Source organism: Typopeltis vanoorti, chromosome 11 (assembly GCF_054136105.1).
Source record: "Typopeltis vanoorti isolate ZY-2024b chromosome 11, IOZ_Tvanoo_1.0, whole genome shotgun sequence".
NCBI classification, from domain to species: domain Eukaryota; kingdom Metazoa; phylum Arthropoda; class Arachnida; order Uropygi; family Thelyphonidae; genus Typopeltis; species Typopeltis vanoorti.
Genome location: NC_143559.1, coordinates 112616328 through 112634442, shown reverse-complemented (window position 1 = coordinate 112634442; position 18115 = coordinate 112616328). Strand labels below are relative to the sequence as shown.

Below are 18115 nucleotides of genomic sequence, written 5' to 3'. Positions count from 1 at the left end.
CATTCAGAATCCAACAAAGGCCCACTCTTCCTCTGAAAAATTTTTCTTTAAAGAAAAATTTTTCACATAAGGTCCATTGGTGGAGGGATCAGACATCTACTACCCTTTTTCTTGGTCTTAGGTAGTATCTAGTTTGAACAAATTTGCCTGTCGCATTACTACTTATACATTCTTCCCCTTTTTTATTTTTACTTAAAGCTCTGTCATTCTTATGATCTTGAGTAGCATAAGTCCTATATCTATAACTAGAAAATTGGTCATCTGGGACAGGTTGTTCGTCTCTTTCTTGAGTATTAGACCTTTTCTGCCTTGGGTTCATATGCTTAATCTCGTCAGTGCCTCTCCAGTGGTTACTTGTTCTGGGAGATTTCCCCTTTTTTCTCAATACCCTTTCTATTGAGTCCCCAAGACAGACCAGTCAGTCAGGTCTGTTCTTAAATAACTTTAGTCTATCTGAATGAATGGTAAACATTTTTCCTCGGCTTGATGTCTCTCTTATCTTGAAGTTCACCGGGGATGTTTTTTTCGATAATTTCTTACGGTCCTGCAGCACTCTTCCCTAGTTTACCTCCCTTCCTGTTGCTAGGTTGTTGTTCTAGGAGGACTAGGTTCCCTGGTTTTAAATCCTTATATCTCCTTAATCTGTTTGCGCATGCCCTTGCCTTTTGTGAACTGTTGTTACTAGACTCCGCCACTAACTCATATGCAATTTTGTTTTCCATTATCAGATTATTTAGATATTCATCAATGTCTGGGAATCCTGTGTTTGCTCTCGAGCTACGAAAATCACTGGGGAACAATGCCTCAAACCCATATAATACAACAGCTGGGGCCTCTTTGATGGCTGCATGTAGAGCAGTTCTACATGCAAAGAGGGTGTGTGAGAGGTAATTATCCCAGTTCGATATTTGACTGCTAGCTAGTTTAGAGAGTGTCTGTTTGAGGGTTCTGTTCATTCTCTCACACATTCTGTTGCCTTGGGGGTGATAAGGAGTGGTGAATAGCTTTTTTATTTTCAGCAATTTGCACAACTGAAGCATGACTTCAGCTGTGAAGTTTGAGCCTTGGTCTGAAAGGAGAGTTTGGGGGGGTTCCATATCTGGAGATAATTAATTTGAATAGTTTGTTTGCCACGGTTTGTGCAGTTTGATCCTTCATAGCTGTGGCCTCTGGGAATCTGGAGAACATGTCAATCATAACTAATATATATTTATTTCCTTTCGAACTAGTTGGAAGAGGACCAATGATGTCCACTGCTACAGCTTGAAAAGGACGCATGGGGGTGAGGAAAGGCTGGAGGGGGGGATTTTCCACCATGGTTTGATCTTTTCTGACACAATAGGCATGAGGACACATAAGCCTCGATATCCTCCCGCATTCCCTTCCACATGTATCTATCTTTTATTTTATTCCAGGTTCTAAAGAAACCCTGAAGACCTACTAAATCCGCGTCATGAAAGGTATGTAGCACCCAAGGGATCATAACTGTCGGAACTAATATTTTTTCTTTCCATTTTCCAGTGATGCCTTGTTTTGATAACAGAAGACCATCATTGTCTATGTGTAATGTATGGAGAAACGAATGTTCTCCTGTGAGTTTCTCACCTTTCAAAGCTTTTTGATATACTCCCTTCCATACTTTGGGCCTCTACAATGATGGATTTTTCCCTATTTTGAAGATATGGGGGTTTGTTCTTGTTTTCTTCCATCCCTTCGGTTTTGTGTATCAAGTTGATTATTCCACTATCTGAACAGTCGTTCTCCTCTGGCTCAGTGTCTAATGATCTGGATAGGTAATCTGCAGTTACGTTCTTTTTTTCTGGGATGTAATTTATTTCAACTTGAAACTCTTGTACCTCCAGAGCCCATTAAATAATCCTTTGGGAGGATAGGAAAGATAGAGGTTTGTGATCAGATCTTAGGATGACTTTCTGTCCCAACAACATATACTTAAACTTTCTGAGGGAATGCACAATTGCCAGTGTCTCTTTCTCAATGACTGAATAATTCTTTTCAGAGGATGAGAGTTTCCTGCTGAGGAAAGCAATAGGCCTAAATTCTTCCTCTTCCTTTTGTTCTATGATGGATGCAATGGAGCCATTGGAGGCATCCGCTGAAATGTAGAATGGTTTTCCAAGTTTAGGATAAGTGAGGACAGGCGATTTAGTCAAGGCCAGGTTCAAGGATTGGTATGCATACTTTTGTTCCCCCCCCCCCCAAGAAAACTTCACTTCCTTTTTGGTTAATTTTACAATAGGTTCCATCAATTTTGAGCACTCAGGAATGAATTTTCTGTAGAAATTTACCATTCTTAAGTACCCCCGAACCTGTCTTACAGACGTGGGAATTCTCGCCTATAATATGGCAGTGACGTTCTCTTGAGTAGGGACTATTCCAGCCTCACTTACAACATGCCCCAGATACTCAACTTCCTTCATGAAGTACTGACATTTTGAGCATTTCAAAGAGAGTTGTGCCTTGCTCATCCTGTTTAGAACACCCAGTAGGATTTCTTTGTGTGTTTTTAAATCTGGAGAGTAGATCAACAAGTCATCTTGGAAGCATATGACTCCCCTCCCCAACATGTCTGAGAGAACAGAGTTCATCAGACACTGAAAACTCATGGCTGAGTTTCTGGCTCCTTGAGGAAGTCGACAGAGTTGATACTTTTGCCATCGTGTGGTGAAGGCAAAGTATTTCCTGTCTTCCTACCTAAGGGGAATCTGAAAATAGCCAGAGTTCAGGTCTAATTTTGAGAAGTATCGTGCTCCCTCCAGACCTATTAACAATTCTTCGATGTTGCATAGAGGGAAATCAATGGGCTTGGTGACTTTGTTAACCTCATGTAAATCCAGTATAAATCTCAGACTTCCATTAGGCTTCTCCACCAATGTAAAGGGACTGTTCCATCGGGAATCTGATCTTTCAATGATGCCAGCTTTTTCATAGTCTTGTAGCAGTGTCTGAAGTTTATCCATGTATTTAAGTGGGGTCTGATATTGTTTAACATACACAGATGAGTTTGTTGTGATCTGGATAGCATGTTCTACCTTGTTAGTGCAGGACAATGAACTGATATCCTCGGTAAAAATACTAGGATAATGCTAGAACATCAAATGAATAAACTCTTCAATTGAAAGTTTATTTTTCACTTGGTTAGAGTATAATAAATTTAGTTTAATCCTTTATCCAAGTGTGAGCAAACAAAGTTTGCACCTGAAAGTATCTTCAGGACTGGGGTAAGGTGATACAACACCAGGGCAACTCGTTGCAAAGGTGGAGAAAGATACCAACACTCCTGTCTCAGTATCTCCTCTAATGCAAAACACATCTCCTTGTGGATATGTCTAATGTTATGCATTAAGTGAAGGGCCACTACCCAGACTAGTTTTGACCTTTATTGAGGTAGAATGGGAGTTCATATTGAGGTCTCTTCAGTGGGAGCCAGGCCCAAGCTGAGATACCAGGAAGAAGCATTCGCAGGTCATCTCTACCTATAGGAGTTGCCAAATGGTGTGCCACCCTTTTTTAATAAATTACTCTGGATTTAGAGAAAGATGTTGAAAGTTTATTTTTCACTTGGTTAGAGTATAATAAATTTAGTTTAATCCTTTATCCAAGTGTGAGCAAACAAAGCTTGCGCCTGAAAGTATCTTCAGGACTGGGGTAAGGTGGTACAACACCAGGGCACTTCTTGCAAAGGTGGAGAAAGCTACCAACACTCCTATCTCTTATTAAATTAAATTAAATTTATTATACTCTAACCAAGTGAAAAATAAACTTTCAACATCTTTCTCTAAATCCAGAGTAATTTATTAAAAAAGGGTGGCACACCATTTGGCAACTCCTATAGGTAGAGATGACCTGCGAATGCTTCTGCCTGGTATCTCAGCTTGGGCCTGGCTCCCACTGAAGAGACCTCAATAAAGGTCGAAACTAGTCTGGGTAGTGGCCCTTCCCTTAATGCATAACATTAGACATATCCGCAAGGAGATGTGTTTTGCATTAGAGGAGATACTGAGACAGGAGTGTTGGTAGCTTTCTCCACCTTTGCAATGAGTTGCCCTGGTGTTGTATCACCTTACCCCAGTCCTGAAGATACTTTCAGGTGCAAACTTTGTTTGCTCACAGTTGGATAAAGGATTAAACTAAATTTATTAAACTCTTCAATTTCTATCTTATCTTGTTCAGACCTCGATGAGCTGGTGGCATCGAGTAACAACTTCCCTTTTCTAACACTTAACTCTTCCTTGGAATTTATTACTTCTATTTCTAGAGCTTTACGTGCTCCGCTTTCATCTTTTGTCTTAAATTTTGGTTGATACTTCTTTCCACATAGTGATATAGTTCCTGTGGTAAAATCACATATGAATTGGTTTTTCTGTAGGAAATCAAGACCCCAAATGATTTGGTCACTTGTGTCAGCAACCTCGGGAGAACAAGGAGATCGTATGAGAAATCCACAGGAAAACAGGGTATGGAGAGTCTTGCTTTCACTCTCAAAATTGTTAACATCTTATCTTAGTAATTCCAATTATTTTCACAGGACTTTGTAACTGGGTAGTGTTATCAGGGAACTTATCAATGAACCTTCTTGCCAAGGAAAAAGGAATGACGGACACATGAGCTCCAGTGTCGAGCAATATGTCACACATGATTTCCTCAACCAATCCTTGTACAAGTGATAAGGATAGTTTCCCCCTCACTTCTGTAGTTGTTACAGTTTGCATCTCGTAGGTATTATGACTCAGTAAATCTGGTTCATTTCCTTTATAATGATTAGCATATTTAATCATTTCAGGATCTGTTGTCTGTTTTATATCTGACATAAGGGTTTCCCTTCCCTTCTCTCTGTACCACTGATGATCCTCTATCCATGCTTTTTTATTCAGTAAGACTTTATTGCCATTGAGGAGCTCTTGATAATCAGTATCGCTGTCATGAGAGCGTTTTAAATTGCACTTGAGAATTGAAGAGGAGGGGACTACAATATTGCAGTCTTGCATTAACAATTGTTTCATGGAAGAAACCTCGGTCATTTCTTCTATTATCCTTTCTCTTTCCCTGGCTAAATTATAACACCCTTCCAAGTTTTTAGCTCGCTTTTTGTAGATTACTTCTCTTAATTTGTCATGTAATCCAAATCTAAACTGTTGGAAGGTAATCCATTCCAGATGAGGTTTTTTCCCCTCAGGGGAGGTTTTTATGGATCGAGTAATGATCAACAATCTATTAAAGTAGTTGGTTACATTTTGCTTATCACCTTGCACACATTTGTAAAACTGCATCAAAGTTTGGATGGGACCTTTTTTATAAGAAAACTCCAAGATTAGCAATTCTTTAAATTTTGTGTAATCTGAGGTTTAATTATTATTATTATTCCCGACACCTCCAAGGAGTCCGAAGACTCATCGCGGGAGGACACCTACAGCTGTCTCAACCACTACACCAAACCTCTACTACGAATCATCTCCATCAACGCCATCTACCGGCCACCACAACTAGTATTTTTTGTCTGTAAATTGCGTATGTTCTGAAGGGCCGATTTGTCTGTATGCAGGATGAAAAACCCAAGTTTCTGGGAGAAAAAACCCTGCTACCCCTGTATGAGATCGGCTAACTCACCTTCGATTGAAATCATGCAGATAAAGATTCCTCCTGCCGCAATGAGAATCGAACTTAGGCCCATTCCAATTGAAGGGCGCAATGTACCGCCGTTCTTCCAATTGCGCTACGGAGGCGCTAGAATTGGGGAGGAATGTAGGAAGCTTTTCGCTTTGCCTGTTAGTTTCGTTCTGAGTAAAATCAGCAACTAAAAATCAGTCCAATTTGTTGTTTTCCTAAGTTTTTCAACGAAAGAAAAAAATATAGTACATCATCTGATTCTTCTCCCAAGAATTGAGGAAAGACCTGTTGTGGGTTCACTGTACGGAAAAATTCACTGTCCTCCAATTTTGAGTTAGATGAGACAGCCATAATAATCTATCAAACTAAATTCTTAACTACAATTTCAATTCTAAAATCTAAATTTACTTATTTCTTTGCTTGACTCTGATTCACAACCAATTCACAGTGATTTGTTTAATTTTACATTTAAGGTTTCTGGTATCAGTTCTTCTATTGTTATCACATGAAATTTATTCAATTGCTTAACTTATTTTAGAGAAATCACATCCTGCTGACTGCGCCATTTTGTTGGATCATCCATCCTGTCTTTTGATCCACCATTTTGTTTTAACGTTGTTCTTATTAAGGTTAATTAATTGTATGTTGATTACTAATCCAAATATAGGGAAATTTCTATTATACTGCGCCACCCTATATTCAGATTAGTTTATGTTAAATAGTAGAATCAAATATTAATTAACTTCAGCACTCTAATTTTTTTTATATATATAGGCCGAGTTTTACATCAACATTTAAGGTTCCCACTAGGTCCGATAATTCTATGAATGGTGCAGTGGAAAAGAATCAGGCTAAACAAATTGAAATCAATAAAACACTTAATGCAGGGTTATATAATATATACATAAGAATACTTTGGATACAAGGTAATTGAAAATTAACTCAGTTCGACTATACATAACATTCCTTTAACTTTTAGTATTACACACTGAGCTTTTAAATCTAATTTCTCCCTAATGAAAAAAAAAGATAGTTCTAAAGTTCAACATCACTGAAATTCACAGCAAATATTTTAACAATTGTATTATCTAATTATCCCTTAGTCAGTAAACACATAGTTCAGTCAAGAGGTAGTTATTACTTTAAGGGGGGAAGACTATTAATCTTCAAGCTTCGGCTAAATTCAGCATAAACACCACAGTTAATGTTAGGATTTGACAGGAGAAGTTAATTCTTATAACTTCACTCTAAAATGCTATAAAGTACAACTGTTCTTACCGGAATAAATCCTTGCACATATTATTCACTGAAGCACACTTAAAACTTTAGTTAACTATTACACTGGAGCTACACAATTCAAAAGTAATCTTCTTTAAATTAACTTAATCTTTAATCTCAGCACATCACAAATGCAGACACACACACACTAGAAAATTCATTTATTCCTCCTATACTACTTTGCATTAGAATCAGCTTTCCACTAATCTTCCTCGAAAGCTCTGGAATTCAACATTAACTTCAGAATTCCATATCATTATTCTGAGTTGTCAATTTACATCTCGATCCTTCGTAATCTGATTACAGCACTTAATTCTTTGTACTACAGCCTCTTACTTAACTCCATGCTGCTAATAAATTCTTTCCTCATCTCTATTGTACTGTTCTGAGTGCCGTTACTGTGCTGAGTGCTCCAACTGTACTCAGTCCCTGGTTCTAGTGACTGACTGACTGACTGCCCCTGTTTACTCTTGCTTTCCGTTTATATACCTTCACTCCTTTTTCCCACCAAAACTTGTTCTCACCGTTTAGCTCATGTCAATTCCATCTCACATCCATAAATCACACGTTACCACGCTCGCGCTTTCTACTTTTAACTCCGTGTCCATGACAACGATTAGAGCAGTACATAAGTATAAGCATTATAATAACATTTTACTTTTACATACAGAAACTAAATAAAAGGATATTTTTAAATTCAAATAATATAAAATTAAATATGATGAACACAAATTCTTCTACTATTAATATAGAAATAAATAAAATAATCTGAACGTTATTTTTATACAGAGTCCTTTCATTATTAATACATATCCTAGATTAAATAATTAAATTAAAAAAAAACTCAAAGGTATAATAGTTTATAACAAGAGATTTACATTAAATAATATCTACAAATGTAGCCTTTGATATGGTGGATTATGTTGGATTCTGAAAGGAGTATTAATAATTTTATTTTCTCTTCATTCAGAATCCAACACAACCTTCCTTTCGTATTTAAGTTGACATCATCATAGAGTGCACTTGCAGCGCTCGTTTTAATCACAGTTTCAGTGTCTTCTTCCCTGTAACTATTTACAGCTTGGGACGTTGCAGAGTTTCAGACTTCCAAAGCATAGCTTGTAAAATATTTCCGTTTCTTCATGGTCAACTATAGGATAGAGGATAGTAACGTGGTGAGGCCCCAAGCTCTTCCACATCTGCAATAGCCAGCTAACTTGGCTCACTCTGTCAGCCATTGATCTGTATTCAGAATCTTCCACCTGCAAGTTGTTTCACATTGCTGTTTATGTATGCATTCTTCCGCCAATGATGAAACAGCAGATGTCATTGCAGTTCTAACATCTCCCATGCTGGCCACATAACGTCTTGGGAGATGTACTTTATAGCTTTCTGCCAGCTCTTTGCTTAGAATCAACTTTGCCATGGCTCATTATGACACCATGTTTCCGGGGGGTCAATGTGGAGGCATGATACTAAGAGCTCCTGGGTATGGTCCTCCGGACTACACCGAAATATTGGCACTGCCATCTATATCAGTTCCATCAGAGTTTTTGACCGTGTCGTAGGTTGCAAGCCCACCACGTAAATCCATCCCAGGTTTAACTGTGCTCAACATGCTACAAGCATGACTGATGGCTAGTTAGCCAAGATCCTGGTAGGAGAACACAGCTAATTCTGCCACTGAATGATAATAATAATAATAATTTCACACAATGCTTTGCTTTTTTTCATTTTTCTCTGTATTCTCTAAGAGCACAAGCTGACTATCTTCCCAGGAACTTTTGATATGCTTTCTTCTTTTCATTGACTGCCTTTTTAAACTTCCAGAGTCCAAAGTGATTTTTCTGTCATTGCAGATTACCTCACGATGTGCCTCTCAGGCTGAATCAGTCAAAGTTTTCTTTAGGGTATGTCACTTTATCTCCAATTTTTGGTTCTTGTTTTTAAATTCTTTCAGTTTTTCTTGAATAATGTTTGTGTATTTATGTGTACAGTTCACATCTGATAGCTGTTCAACTTTGATTCATTTCAAAACTTTCTCACACACCCTTCTTTTTAATATGAAGTTCAATTTTACCCTGCTCAACACTAAATGGTGATCGCTTCCTATTTAACATCCTCTGTATACACTTGTGTCATATAAAAAATTTCACATTTGACATCTGTAGAGGCTGTATAGTCACTCCTGTACCTCACCAAGTTTTGGGAGTGAAGCCTTCTGCTAGAAGTGGTAGGGTCAGAGATGCACACAGAGTTAGTATGACAATCACAAACACCCATGCCCATGGCAAGATTCGAACCTGCAGTCTTTTGGCTGGAGTGCAGACATGCTAACCACTTGGCCAACCAGGCTAGCCTCTTCTGTCATGGCCAGTTGGAAAACATCACTGTTGACAATAACATAGTGAATGAAACTTTTCTTATTCCATGCATCTTCTCTCCTTGTGACTTTTGCACATTTTTATGTTGAAAAATGGTGTTAGTAATAGCTAGTCCATGTCCTGAGCAGAAATCAAGCAGGTATAGCTTTGCTATACTTGCTAGATTTCAGATTTCGAAAAACATTCTTATGTCTGGTAATCATTTCTTATTCTGCTGTGTAGATCTCTAACAAGGACCAATGTTTCCTTTTTTTGTTGTGTCAGCTACCTTTCGAATGCCTTGAAAACTTTCTCCACTTCATCCTTAGTAGAACCTTTGTATCTTCTTTTCTTTTCAGTATAAATTTATCTTTATCCTGCTCAAAACTAAATAGTGATCCCTGTCTATTCCAAATCTCTTGTATATTCTAGTATCCTTATCCAGCATAAAGATATTATCAACAATATAGTCACACTTCTCTTATTTCTTGTGTCATGTACATAAATTCACACAACATGTGAATTTATGCACCAAACATTACTTATGCACATAGTATAAGTTATGTCTAGTCCATGTTCTGAACAGAAATCCAGCAGGTCCTACCCTTATTATTGGCTTTGCTGTTCTCTAGATTTTCCCAAAACATTGCTATATGTCTGGTAATTGAAAGAAATATAAAACTGGAATAAAACTCACCTAAATAACTTTATTAGCATAGAATTTTCACCTAGTATCACAGGTATTGTCAATACAAGATCACAGAATCACAATTAAACATTAACAGACAATTCTAAAATGCACCACATAAGTAGCTAATGTCAGATAACTATACAAGGTCAATAATTTCTTAACTTATTAAAAAAAAAAATATATATATATATATATATATATACAGATAAAATAAAGTTTTAGGTGATTTTAGGAAAGATTTTAGGTGATTTAAAAAGTACAATCCCTCACAAAGGGGATAGATGTACACCATTGGACCTGTTTAAGTTAAGACAGTGAAGTAAAGTTTTACACGTTTCTTTATTAAATCCATTCTATGGTATTTCATTATTGAAACTTTTTCAATGTTCTCTGCATTTATTAAAAGGTTATATGGAGTTCTCCAGCCTTAGATTTGATCCTTAGGTACACCATAGAGAAATTCATTTTAAATGAAATTTTGTTTAAAAGGGTATATAAACAGTCTATTACAGATGCTGTTAATGTAGGCTTTAATGTTTTTCACATATTTTACCTAGTATCAAACTTTTGTATCACTTATTGCAAAGGATATAAAGATGCTGATAATCCTTTGACTGGTAATCTTTCTCATGTATCCAAATCGTAAACACAATTTGACTGCATATTTTGGCTTTAAGTTCTTATGCAATCAGTGCACATTTCTCAAAATAAATAAAGAATGTAAGATAACATATCTATTTTAGTTAATGTAAAATGTGTCAGTTCTAAGTAACTTTTTTTTTTTTTTGTAGCACCTTCTCAAATGTGGCATGTATAGAAATCGTTCTTTGAATACTGCTATTAACCGAAGTCGAGTTTAAGAACACTTCTTGCAAAACATCCATAATGATCTATCTGCAAAGTATTTTCAGCCTGAGTATCAAGAAATAATTCTATATTTTTGCATCTATATCTTTTAATTTTTGTATTTTGAAATTAATAATAATAAAATCAAAGTGATCTAATTAAATGCCATTTATATTTATCATCATCATCATCAATTTCCTGATATGTACCCCCAAGAAGTGTTCAGGTTACCATCACAGCATGAAATTTCATCACGTACCATCATATGCATTTGTAATTTAAGCCAATAAAAAGTACATTTTGATCAGCTAAGTCCCAAATTGTCACCCCCATCCTTGTTCGTTCAGTACCCAGTAGATACCTACTAACAAGGCTCACCACGTGAAGGCGAGGATTGGACATTAGGTCAGAAGCCCCAGTCGGTTCTCCACATTCCTAAAAGGCGATGTGGAGATCTCCTCCCAGTTATTCATGGGAGGCTCATTCATCTGACAACATATTTATTATAGTAAATCTTAAAATGATTAACACTCTGTGCATTAACAATATATTTGGGTAATGCATTCCATTCACCCACAATTCTCCATGTAAAAAATGTACTCCTCACATCCCTCTTCACCACATTCTTGCATAACTTCCAGGGATGGCTTCTAGTTTGTCCCCTCTCACCTCTTTCTATAATTCCTCTGGATTAAAACAATAAAATCCCCTCAATAATGTAAGTCTCTATCGTATCATCTGTTGTCCTCTTATCCACCAAACTCTGCAATCTACCACATTTCTTCAACCTCACTCTCTTTCTCTGTAGCCAATACTCTAGAACCCTGAATTAGTCACTGATCCCTCTCCAATGTTTCCACATCACATTGAAAACCAGGTGACCAAATCTGAGCACAATAGTCCAAGTGTAGTCTGACCAGTGCTTTGTACAATGGCACAATCACCTCCTTATTGCTAAATTTAGTGTACTTCTTATCATAGTGCTACTACAATGCAGTCTTTGCAACACTTGCAATATGCCCTCTAAACTTTGGTCTACTGTCAACGATCATTCTCAGATCTCAAGTCTCATTCACTTCTTGCAGTAAAGTGCCATTAATATGGTACATAGCCTTATATATCTAAACTCCAAAATTCCACAGAAACTACAAATCCCACTCACTTGTATAAGCAAAAAGTCTATACAAATCTTTCTGAAGGGAATTAACATCAGTAGTGCTACTTAAAATTCTTCCCAACTTTCCATCACCAGCAAGCAGCTGAAAATCTCCAGTCAATCCATATACTATATCATTTATAAACAAGTTTAACAGCAGAGGCCCCAAGAATTGAACCATGGGGCAAGCCACTAGTTAACCCTCCTTTTTTTTGAGACCCTGCTCTATCATACACAACTTGCTGGTATCATTCCAATCCAACAACTAATTCATCTAACCAATATACTATCCATTCTCATCCTCTGCAGCTTGTACACCAACTTATTATGGTGTACAAGCTGCAACTCTATTAAACACTTCTGCAAAGTCTAAGAATATCACTGTATGATTCTCCCTTATCAAACACACTGATTACCCTATCATAAAATGCAAGTAAATTGCTAAAACAAGACCCATCCTTTACAAATCTGTGCTGACTATCATAAAGAATATTATGTCCATTAACCCAGTTTTGTATTCTATTTCTAACCAATATCTCCAACACCTTGACTACAACTGCAGTGATACAGACTGGTCTCTAATTGGAAACTTCTATCCTAGAACCATGCTTGTAGAGTGTTACTATTTTGCCTTCTTTCCACTTCTTAGGAATCTTATCCACTGCAAGACTCATTAAATAACCAGGTCATGGCCATAGCTAGCTGTTGTGCGCATTCCTTAAAAATACTTATTGATACGTCATTCATTCCTACAGTCTTATCATCTAACCCAATCGATACCTGATTCACTATTCTTTCACTTCTTATCCTCCTTATACTTGCTTCCCTTCAACATATTGCACAGCATCTACCACACCAGTGTGGTAGATGCTGATGAAGTGGTTATTCAGTAATTCCACTATATCCTTTGCAATGGTTCGTCACTTTACTGCCATGACTATCTACCACTGTCAACTGCTATAGTTATTCTTCCTTTCGATTTCCATGTAGCAGAAGACTTCCCTTGAATTAACATTGGCGTGACTAGTCAATTTTCTCTTATATTGCACCTTTTCTCTCTTTACCATGCTTGTCACCTGCATACTCTGCACTTTATAATCCTCTTGGATCTGATCATCACCAACTGTCTTGTACCTCCTCGATAACATTTTCTTTTTCCAGCATAGCTTGTTTGATTTCACTGTTCACCCATTTCACTCCTACTCTATTTACTCCCTTAACTGTTGGTATGCAGTTATACATTGCTTGTTTTAGATACCCTTATGACTTTCCATACACAGACCCCATGTATTGATGCTAGTTGCTCATAATTACCTACCTTATAATTCCACATATATATGCTTTTTTTGGCATTGTTTCACCACTTCCCAAACAAGTACCTCATGATCACACACCAACTGGTGGCAGTGTTAATACCTCATTAACAACTACATCTTGTAAAGTTATCACCAAATCCAACATTAAACCTCTAGTTGCTTCAGTCACATGCTGATTAAGATATTTATCTATCAGAAATTCAACAACACTATCTCCCATACACTATCTCTTCCTTCCATTCTATATTCCTGTAATTAAACATCAGGATCACCTCTTTTTACATGCCCAACCAATTTGCATAAACATTTCACAATCAGTATTCTCTACATTCTTTCTTTTAAGGTCACACAGTGGTCAGTATTCCTAGCGAAGAATTTATGGAGACAAAACAAACGCATTGGAGCAGACTTAGCGAAGGCATTTGACAGGGTGCCACATGATAAGCTGATATTTAAGTTGCAGCACATGGGTCTGGATGTCAGATTGGTGAACTGGATTTAGGATTGGCTGTCTGATAGGTATCAGAGAGTTGTGTATGGTGGAGCAGTTTCAAGGAGGCAGAGGGTTACAAGTGGGGTCCCACAAGGCTCAGTACTAGGACCTATATTGTTTAACCTTTATATTAATGACATTGCCAGTGGATTGCAAGGGGATATTCAGTTGTTTGCAGATGATGCGAAGCTGGGAAGGATTATTAGTAATAGTGCAGATGTGGTAGTCCTGAAAGAGGATTTGAATAAGCTAGATAGATGGGCAAATGAATGGGTTGTCAGTTTAATGCAGCAAAATGTAAGGTCTCAAGGTTTGGGAAACATCGATGGGATGCTGCATACTCTATGGAAGGAGTTATACTGGAGGAAGTAGGGGAGACAAGAGATCTGGGGTTGATGATTGATAGAAACCTGAAGTTTAGGGGGCATATTGCAAAGGTGGTGAAGGTAACACAGAGGATTGCTGCAATTATGAGAAGGACACTGACCTGCAGAGATAAGAGGGTTATCATTCCGTTGTATAAGTCTCTGATCAGACCACACTTGGACTATTGTTCTCAGATTTGGTCCCCAGGATTTGAAGGGGATAAATTAACTGTGGAAAGCATACAAAGACGGATGACAAAGATGGTTTCAGGACTGTACAAGGATAGTTATGAGGATCGGCTGAGGGAATGTGGACTGCAGAGCTTGGTGGATAGAAGAAGGAGAGGTGATATGATTAAGACTTTTAAACTGTTGAGAGGTGGTTACAGGGTTGACACTGGGGAGTTCTTTCGCTTGGTTGAACAGCGGGAGGGAGTGATGACAAGAGGCCATCCCTGGAAGTTACGAAAGGAAACTGTGAGCAAGAGGGTGAGGAGTGGTTTCTTTGCGTGGAGGGTGGCTGAACCGTGGAATGTATTGCCTGATGGAGTGGTGAGAGCGAGAACGGTCAATGAGTTTAAGGAGTGGTATGATAGACTTTGTGTTTCTTAGGGGGTGGGGAGACCTCCCCTCGATGAGTCTTGACAGACTTTATGTTCTTAGGAAGGACCTCCCACGATGAGTCTTTTGACTCCATGGAGGCCTGAATAATAATAATAATAATAATAATAATTAAGAAAATAACACTTGATGTTTTCTTTATATTCCCTGGTCTATAACAGCATCCTATCAGATATACTAGTCTGCTAATTTCAACTTTACACACAACAGATTAAAAATCTGCACATGTATTATTGTGTCCACACTTTATGGACACAATTCTTATGCAATTGTTAACAGTACTCCTCTCCTCTTTTCACCTTCCTGTCCTTCTCAAAAATTGAATATCCTTCCATTTCTATCCCCAAATAACTAAGTTTCACTTATACTGATTATCTTTGGGCATATCAACTAAATCATTGCAACAAACTCAGCTCTCTTATTTCAAATATTCTTTACATCTGTATACAAACATAGCAATTCCCGTCTTTTTGGCTATTCTACCAAAACCAACATTGTTTACTCTAGCTTCTATATCACACCTCTCTCTCTTTGGTCTGACCACTCCTGACTCTGAATGCCATTCATACCCATCTCATCCTCTCTTTTATGCATTCCATCACATTTTCCTGCTGTAATCACATCTTCAACCTCGTTTCCATTTCCTTCTGCTGTACTATCCTACTTCACAAATGCCCTTTGATTGTTAGCTACATTAACCTCTTGATGCCTTCTCAGCAAACAATAGCTTTTCTAAATGCCCAATACCAAACTCGTTCAAATGCAATCCATCAACTTTGAACCATTCCAACTTCTCTCGACAGATTCACAAACCGAATCCCCTTTGCCCACCATTCGTTATCTCTGCTCTCTTTCTCAACTCACTATTGTCATATCTGGTCAAGTGAACATACTAACAACTTTCCCAACAACAGTATTATCCTTTACTTCCCACAACAACTTCCTCAAGTCTTTATCAGGATTCCATTTTTCACTAATTAAACTATTTGTGCCCACATCTACCACTAATTCTGATGTCTGTTCTTTCTGCTTTGCAAAGCATCAGTTATTTCTTTGTTCCACCAGGAAAGCATGTTTTGTGTACCTCTAATGATTGAGTCCCCATATAATGCTATACAATTATCCTTTGACCCTTTCTTTGTAATACTAACTTCCTCTTCTTCATTCACATCAGTCACTCTCTTCTTTAGATGTTTAACCTCATCTTTCATATACTACATTTCACTTTTTATTTTCATCAACTCTTGCCTAAGCTCTTCCACTCCATTATCTTTGTTATCATGACAGACACTTCCGTGTGATTTTTGTTTACAATTGGATGCTTGTTCCCAGTTTGAAATACTTTAACCTGTAATTACACTTTTCACTTACATTAATGTTTTCCTTCTTTTTGTTCACTCTAAATAGTCCATCTTTTATTTTTTTCCCTGCATATTTAAAAATTCTTGCAAAGCATCCACTGGAGGAAAAATTCAAAGCAGAACTCAATCTTCATGTTGAATTATAAATTATACACATGTTTACACAAGAATATTTTAATATTTGCCAAATATTTCAGTCAGAAAATAACTGACTATCTTCAGTGGCAACATAGGAACAGTTTTTAACAAGGTGGAATACCAACAGTTGATCATTCAAAAGTACAACGAGCCACCTGATGTTACATTGCTAAGCATTAAAGAGAGGAAAAATTTCAGAGTGATGACTACATTATAGGTATTAATTCACAATTTAATATAATAATCTTAATTTATAAATAACATTAGATTAATGTAGGAATTAAAAGTCTCAATTAAAAAAAAATTAATGTATTATCCTGATTAAACTTTCCCATATTTTTGATAAGGATATACATTCATTTCGATTCACATCAGGGCGTTGAAGTAAGGCCTCAGCACTCTCTTTGAATAGGTATTCAAATTTATAGTCACATCTGTGTAGAAGGACCAGAGGATGTTGTGGCTTGTCTCTATTCCATGCTGAGCCAATCCAGATTTATCAGATTTATTGTGCTGAATGTATGATTGATGTTCTTGAATTGTTTTTTCTATAGAGTGTCCTGTTTGTCCAAAGTAGGACAGATTGCAGTTACAAGGAACTTGATACACACCAGGCAGAGACATAGTTGAGCGTTTATCTTTAGAAGAGGGGAAATAGGTGGATATTTTGTTAATAGGTATATAAGTGGCTGTTAAATCATATTTCTTCAGAATTCTTGAAATTGGTTCTGAAATCCCGGAAATATATGGAATTGGAACTTTATGTATTGAATCTCTGTTGTTCTGGATTGGATTGTAGGAATCGAACAGATGTTGTGTACTTTTTTTGGAGAAGCCATTTAATTTCATGTGATGTTTGATAATTGAAAGTTCTTTCTGTAATTCATGAGGAGTTGAACAATTAGTTCTAGCTCGTCAGATTAAACATTTTATGATTCCTGTTTTTTGATAAGGATGATGAACAGATTGTTTCAGAATATAACGTCCGGTGAAAATAGGTTTCTATAAACTGTTGTTGTTAGAATACCTGAAGGTGAACGGATGAGGAGGACATGTCTGAAAAGGATAACTTGTTATCTTTTTCAATCTCCATGGTAAACTTAATACGAGGATGTAAGGAATTGATTCTTGCTAAAAAGAAAGGTAAGGAATCTCTGTTATGAGGCCAGACTGAAAAGATGTTGTCTATATATCTCACCCAAAAGGATGGTTGAGGGAATATAGATGAAAACAAGACATCTTCTAGATGTTCCAAATAAAAGTTGACTAGAGCAGGTGAAAGTGGACTTCCCATGGCTGTTCCTTCCACCTGGTTGTAGAATTTGTTTTGACACAAGACATATCCAGAGTGCATCACGAAATCAGATAATTTTATAATGTCTTGTGGGAAGATGTCAGCAAATAATTGTAAAGTCTCTTTGAGAGGTACATTAGTATATAGAAATTCTACATCGAAGCTCACGATAAGATCAGTAGGTTGTAATGAGATATTTTTTAATTTATTTAGGAAATCCAAATATTTCAGACTGAAATATTTGGCAAATATTAAAATATTCTTGTGTAAATGTGTGTATAATTCATAATCATAATGTCACAAGTTTCTCTAAAAAGTAAAAGTAAAAACTATTCCTTCACGGGGAAAACTTTATCAAAAAAATAGTAAATTAGGTAAACTATCAGTAATACAAGGTAAGTTGCGAGCAAGGATCATCTTTCTGAAAAAATGCTGCAACAATAAGATTATTCCTAATTTCACTAAGATAAAAGAAACCATCAAATCTCCTGGAGCTTATAATATTTGCAGGAACACCAGTTTTGCTTTAGTCCGTAATCAACTCAGAGCAGCTAATGCACATGATCTT

General features: G+C 36.9%; 1 protein-coding gene across 1 annotated transcript in view; it reads left to right on the top strand.

The window, feature by feature from the left end:
• LOC150101953 (piercer of microtubule wall 1 protein) overlaps positions 1 to 10955 on the top strand; it is a 122562-nt gene extending 111607 nt beyond the window's left edge. Inside the window, exon 6 of the mRNA XM_090400908.1 lies at positions 10749 to 10955. Within this exon, the coding sequence (XP_090257034.1) occupies positions 10749 to 10817 (69 nt within the window). The 3' untranslated portion in view covers positions 10818 to 10955. The remainder of the gene's footprint in view (positions 1 to 10748) is intronic.
• The last annotated feature ends 7160 nt before the right edge of the window (positions 10956 to 18115 follow it).